This window comes from Podarcis tiliguerta (assembly GCF_965153285.1).
Source record: "Podarcis tiliguerta genome assembly, chromosome: 5".
Lineage (NCBI taxonomy): Eukaryota > Metazoa > Chordata > Lepidosauria > Squamata > Lacertidae > Podarcis > Podarcis tiliguerta.
This window is the reverse complement of record NC_139538.1, coordinates 28,207,735-28,214,298: the sequence shown is the minus strand read 5'-3', so window position 1 is coordinate 28,214,298 and position 6,564 is coordinate 28,207,735. Positions and strand designations below refer to the sequence as shown.

General features: G+C 41.0%; 1 protein-coding gene across 10 annotated transcripts in view; it reads right to left on the bottom strand.

Annotated features, from left to right (window-relative positions):
- Positions 1-6,564, bottom strand: part of SLC19A3 (solute carrier family 19 member 3) — a 37,295-nt gene that overhangs the window by 5,134 nt on the left and 25,597 nt on the right. For 8 of the 10 annotated variants that reach the window (XR_014511865.1, XR_014511866.1, XR_014511867.1 and 5 more), the window contains 4 exons: positions 5,619-5,811; positions 4,217-4,358; positions 1,975-2,337; positions 351-1,314 (listed from right to left, as the gene is read on the bottom strand). Coding sequence is in view for 2 of the 10 variants with exons in the window: in XM_083442798.1 (XP_083298924.1) it covers positions 2,167-2,337; positions 4,217-4,358; positions 5,619-5,811 (506 nt within the window). In the remaining 8 variants the exon portion in view is untranslated. Of the gene's footprint in view, positions 1-350; positions 1,315-1,340; positions 2,338-4,216; positions 4,359-5,618; positions 5,812-6,564 lie in introns of those variants that run through there. The other 2 variants (XM_083442798.1, XM_083442797.1) reach the window with 1 other exon arrangement.

Here is a 6,564-nt window from a genome sequence, read left to right as displayed (position 1 = left end):
AGGGAGTTGACTTATAAAGCAGACAGAATATTTTGTTCAAGAATTAGCTAAACTATGGTAATGCACAGTTTTTTGCTTGCCAAAAAAACCCCAAGGCAGTGAAATGTACCCCACCCGGTACTGCTTTTGCTGCATCTTATTTGAATTCTTCTAAATGAGGAGGGTAAAAAGAGGGTAAAATAAAGGAATTAAACTGGCCAGAAAATATCAGTTTATGTAAAGTTGGACCAAGCTCCTATTATATTGTTCACAATAAACTTCTGGGGAGCTCTAAAAAATATCGACCTTGTATGATTGTCACCCTCACATGCCTATTTTCAAATCAGGAAATGGAAAGCAAAAATTAGTACCTAAATGCAGACTTCACACATTTGACCACAGAGCTCAAAACGAACATCATATGAGACTGCTATGATGGGGGATGTGGTCTCCCAACTTGCTTAGCTGTAAAGCAGCTGAGGGCTGCAATTTCCATTGAAGTAGTAGCTGAGGACGAGAGATTTGTAATTTCTTCCTCATGCAGATTTAACCCTTCTAACCACCAGTCACTACTGTTGGCACTGCCTAGGGGAAATAATAGGTAATAGTCATGCCTTCACCTGGACATAGAATGTAATGAGCAGCACTCTTGCTTTTCTGCCTCACTTTCCATTCAAAATAGAGCAAGTGTACTTTTTCTAGGATTTTACAATATTTAGTATGCCATGTACTTACAGATTGGGCATTATCACAGTTGAACTTAATATAATATAAACATCTTTAGAATTATTGATTTAAAGTTAATGTTAATGCTCTTATGTCATACTAACTTGACTTTGTTTTCTATGCTTCCTTCATGCATGATTTTGAATTTCTGATAAACAGTTACATGATTAGGCTTGGTCATTTGGTTTGGGCGTGAAATATAGTGGGAATAGATGCAGCATGTAACTGTAACATTATTGCTTGTGTTGGGGTGGCAATCCTAGAATGCATTGAGTAGCAGATTAACAAATCTCAGGTTACCTGAATATTAATTATGGATGAAGGACTGGGTTAATGAGTGTTTCAGCAATACTTAACATAGTTTGCCACAGTGGATTGGCACAGTTGCAATGATGAAATTTGTGAAATGTTTGCACCAGGGTATTTGGTCTGAAATCTCAATTAGCACTTTAAAATATTGTCTTTATAAAAAAGAAAAAAGGATACTGGCCTTAATCTAACTGTTGTCATACATAAATAGAGGATAGGTCCATCAGTTTTCAGCCTACTATTTCCACACTCGCCTGCTGTATTAAGGCAACTCCAGGATTGGATGCAAGTTTGACTCAGCTATAAAAAAGCATGATAGGCACAGATAATTTACAATAGATAATTTAAACAATGAAAGGGTATGTTCTTGCAAATACTTAATATTCACACTATCTATTTACTCCATTCCTTTCCTGCTTTTTTCAGCTAATGAGTCTGCAAGATGACTAATATCCATACAAATTTTATACAAATCACAATAAAACTATGGAAAATAACATTGAAATATATGCTGCTTAACAAAGCAGTTCCAGCAAGTACACAAAAAAGCAGAAAATCAGAGAGGACCAACGAGTCTCTTAAAACAATGTTTTCACTTGATTTCAAAAGGCTGCAAGTTTCAAGAGGGCGGCAGAGCTACAAATGTGTAGCACCAAAGGTCCCTGATTATAGTCCAGAAACCTCTTGCCCACTTGTGCAGTATGTTCAGTGCCAGTCCAATGTTTACTATGTGATTTACATCATGCAACAAGTGACTTACAAGCCATAATTTACCTTTCGTTTGGTGAATGTGAACTTATCATACTAAGGAATGCTGAACAAGGACCAAAACTGGAAATTTTAGTCCGATAAGTTGTGTAAACATGATAAACCTAACTTCTGAAGATTCAGATCAACAAAATTCAATTTTTGTTTTTGAAATTGAAAAATGCAGTTGATAAAAAAATAAACAGCCATGACCTGGCAAAATGATTTGGAATTGAAAGATGCTCCAGGCAGTTGCTGTCTGGCTCACAAATGACTAGGAATGCAATGGTGCACCAAATGATGTTTGCTTCCATTTCTTCCTCCTCTTTGATTAACATTGTGTGGAATGAACAAACCCAAAAATGAGCTTTATTCTCAGGTAATTTTTTGCTGAAGGTGCTAAAGTCACAGTCTTGTGTCATAGCGGACTGCATTCTGCTCTTCTGCCTCAGCCTTCTGAAGATTTTCAACCAGGTTCTTTGACTCCTTTTGGCATTTGAGTGATGTTATCGTAAAAATACTCCTGATTAGGAAAATCACAGCTATCACTGCAAAGTAACTGCCATATATTAGGAACTGCAAGAAAGCAGAGTGAAAAAATACATCTGTCAAACAGCTTTTTGAAAAAACTTAGCTGCAATTGTAGAGCTTTTGCAACCATTTTTAAAATACCTACTGTTTACTAAGCACTGCTGTGTTTTTAAGCTCCTTGGCTCCAGCAGAGCTTTAGCCTTAGGTCGCTGTCCTATGCATGCTTACCTGGAAATAAGGCCCAATCCATTTTAAAAGTATTATATTTTGCTGAAGTAGGCAAATAAGCATGTGATGTCCTCAACCTCACCCCTGTATTAGGGAAGTTGACTCCTCTCCTCTCCATCCAGTTCTATCATGAATGTACTTCCTCAGAACTGGAAGATGACTAATGATCCATCTCTTTATAGCTACACCATAATTGTGAAAATGCATATCAAGGGACCCTGTGTTGCAACAGCAGATGCTTATGGGAAACACACAGGGACCTGAGCGCAGTAGTATTGTCCCCTCCTGCAGTTTCCAGTAACTGGTATTCAGAGACATTCTGCTTCTGTCAGAGGAGGCAGGACATCCTCCATGAATCTATTTCTTATCTTTTTTGAAAGCCATCCAAATGCTAAATACTGATGAACAAATTTCACCTCTGCTTTGCTGTCAGGTACTTCAAGGCAAATCCCACAATTTGTCAGAGGGATGCTAGTTTGAGGGCATTGGGGGAAATTAAAATGGTGACAAGATCCAGCCACCTGCCACTGTTTGGTGTGCTGGTCCAGAAAGAAAATTAAACAAGGCCTAGTGCAGACATTGGCAGCGAGTCCTGGCAGCTGCCCAAGGGTACCAGGTGCTGATGCCAACCCAGCCAGGGATACAGAATATCAAGTCACTGGGGAACTGGAGGACAGCCAGTATTGTGTGTATGCACACTGATGTGAAGGCAACACACTGGAATTGCTGTGTGTGGTGAGATAATGAACAAGAATATTTTTAAAAAATATGCTTTTGCCAGTTTAGACGGATTATTCATTGGAGATCTGGGTGGTGGGGTGGTAGAATGTTAATCTAGGCCAGACATCAAGCATACTCCTTCCAGCCTGAGTGTAAATTCTGGGCTGATCTGAACTTCATAACCTGCACAGTCAATTCTCGAAATCCATGGACCACAGAAAAAAGTGCTTGTTAGCATTTACTTGTTTGGGTGGGGCACTTGTTTCAGTGATTGGTTGAGCAACTTTGAACAAGATTAAAAAGTCAGTATTAACAAATGAGCCAAAGACTGCAAGCAAGGAGACATGAAAATTTGGCAATTAATGTTAAAATTCTGGTGAATTGTGGAGAGTTACTCCTGGCTAACTTGTAAAATTCCCAAATACGTTTTGTATATTTCACTAATAGTACAATCCTATGCATTATCAAGAAAGTTTTGCTTTATCTATTGTGGCTTACTCACAGGGAAAAACGATTGTAACCTAACTATTTCTAACGTTTAGATGATTTATACTGTAAATCACCCTGTGATCTTCAGATGAAGGGTAGTATATTAATAGTAATGATGATGCTAAGGAATCCAAACTAGAAATTGACACTCCTGTGGAATCTTATGGTATTCAAAGCACCAAATCACATTGTATCATTTATGGAATTATGCAGTTGATAGGTAGGCAACCCCGCCTACCTGTCAAGTTTGGCTTACAAAGTAGAGCCTGAAAAGGATCCAACCTGCGAAGACAAAAAGGTCCCATATACCTGCCCTAAAAGGTTACATTATAGATGTGTAAGCATATGTTATTTATATAAACAGACGTTTGTAAACAAAACAAAAAGCCTCTTGATTTGAGTGTCGCCTCTTGCAAATATGTGAAGCATGCAAATGTTACTGAATTAACAATAGTGCCTACAATACAGCATTAACATTACACCTTACCTGAGTCCCAATATCCAAGCCCAGTCCTTTGGAATCCACCACTGTGACAGTCACAATAGTTTGAATTAGCAGTGCAACAAAGTTGTTGAATCCAAACATTAAGGCATAGCGTTCCATGCTGAGACTGATGGCAATCTGAAAACTAAAATTGAGCTTATTTTAGAATGTTGATATCGCCATGGTATCTAAGTGTAGATGACTTGTTTTTTCAGACCTGGCAAAATGTGCACACACTAGTGTGAAATGGAAGCAGACAATCAGGATGAGGAAACCTGAGCCATGCACATAGCTTATTTCAGGGGGTTGGACTAGATGACCCTCTGGGTCCCTTCCAACTCTATGATTACCGTAGGATTTCAGGAAATGTGGGCAGTACCGAAGGAGCAAGCCGAGGCCTGCAAAAGGTATCATTATGATAGAGATCACATCCCACGTTTGCCTTAAACCTGTGCATAAGTACTAGTCTGAACATGAGCTCTGTTTATTTTATTCACAGCAGGTTTGAACTGTGTATCAACTACAGGCCCACGGAGGGTATGCAGGTGTATATTTGGCAACACTGATGTGTGGCTGGAACAGCAATTGCTAAAGAAACAAATCTCAGGGTCGTAGAGTTGGAGAGAGTCTTGTATTGCACACATCTAGTCCAACCTTCAGTTTAATGCAGGAAATCCAGAGCTAGGAGCATCGTCAAGAGATGACTATTGAGTCTCTGCTTGAAGGATTCCAACAAGGAGAGTGCCATACCCCTCTGTTAGGGTATTGGTTCTATTGCCAAACGGCTCTTACACTCTTACACTTAAACTGTTGCAGCAGAGAACTGGTCTTAAAAAGGTAAAGGTACCCCTGCCCGTACGGGCCAGTCTTGACAGACTCTAGGGTTGTGCGCCCATCTCACTCAAGAGGCCGGGGGCCAGCGCTGTCCGGAGACACTTCCGGGTCACGTGGCCAGCGTGACATCGCTGCTCTGGCGAGCCAGAGCCGCACACGGAAACTCCGTTTACCTTCCCGCTAGTAAGCGGTCCCTAGTTATCTACTTGTACCCGGGAGTGCTTTCGAACTGCTAGGTTGGCAGGCGCTGGGAGCAACGGGAGCGCACCCCGCCGCGGGGATTCGAACCGCCGACCTTTCAATCGGCAAGCCCTAGGCGCTGAGGCTTTTACCCACAGCGCCACCCACATCCCAGAACTGGTCTTAGTCCTCTTCTATATGACAGCCATTCTGATATTTGAAGAAAGAGTTCTGCACTTCCCTCTCAATAGTTTTTATGTCTCACAGGGTATGCCCCTGAACCTCTCCCCCCAATGTTTCTTACTTTCACTGGCTTTATCTAACCTCCCTGTAATAAAGGGCCCAAACAATAACAAATTGGCCTAAGTGAACTATGCCTATATATACTTACGTTGCTATGGTTATAAGGAGCATATAACATGCCTTGAAAACTAGATAGCTAGCATAGCAAACCCAGATGTTGCTGGTAAAATGCATCAGAAGCAGGGAACCTGCATCCAGGGCAGAGAAGATTCCCAGCGCCATCTCCCCTGTAAGGTCCCAGTTCATTTTCACATATCCCACAGCCAGTGATGTTACTGAACCTGGAGAAAGAGATAAGTTTTAGACTACTATGCACTTGCAGCAAGGGTGGCTAACATTTGGCTTTCTAGATGGCCAGTGATAAGGGATGGCTGGAACTGGGATCCATCAGCATTTCCAGAGTAACAGGTTAGCCACCCCTGTTCTGCAGGTTCTCAAGTCTTGCTAAAATGGTTTTAAAATACCCTATTTATACAAGAAAGAAGATTCCACCTAAACATTAGGAAGAACTTCCTGACAGGAAGAGCTGTTCGACAGTGGAATTTGCTGCCAAGGAGTGTGGTGGAGTCTCCTTTGGAGGTCTTTAAGCAGAGGCTTGACTGACAACCATATGTCAGGAGTGCTCTGATGGTGGTTCCTGCTTGGCAGGGGGTTGGACTCGATGGCCCTTGTGGTCTCTTCCAACTCTATGATTCTATGATTCTATTTCCCTCAAAATGTAGATACAAAATAATACTGTAAGATGCCTAAAGCATTTCTCTTAAAGGGGAATGAAAATACTTCAACTGAGTAAGATTTAATAAACAATTACAGAAGAGTAGCTTAAATTGTTCTGCAACAAGTCCTAAAGATTATGGGACAAACTAGAGCAGGAAAAATGTTGGAAGTGGATGGGAGAGTGGGGGGAAACCATTGACAATTCCACCCCATTGCACTCATGTGGGACAGCGCTCAGGTGCAAGGAGAGTCTGTAGTGGCCTTGGGAGAGTGCAGTAAGGTTATAGTTTACAAAGGGTTGTTTTGACTATACATGA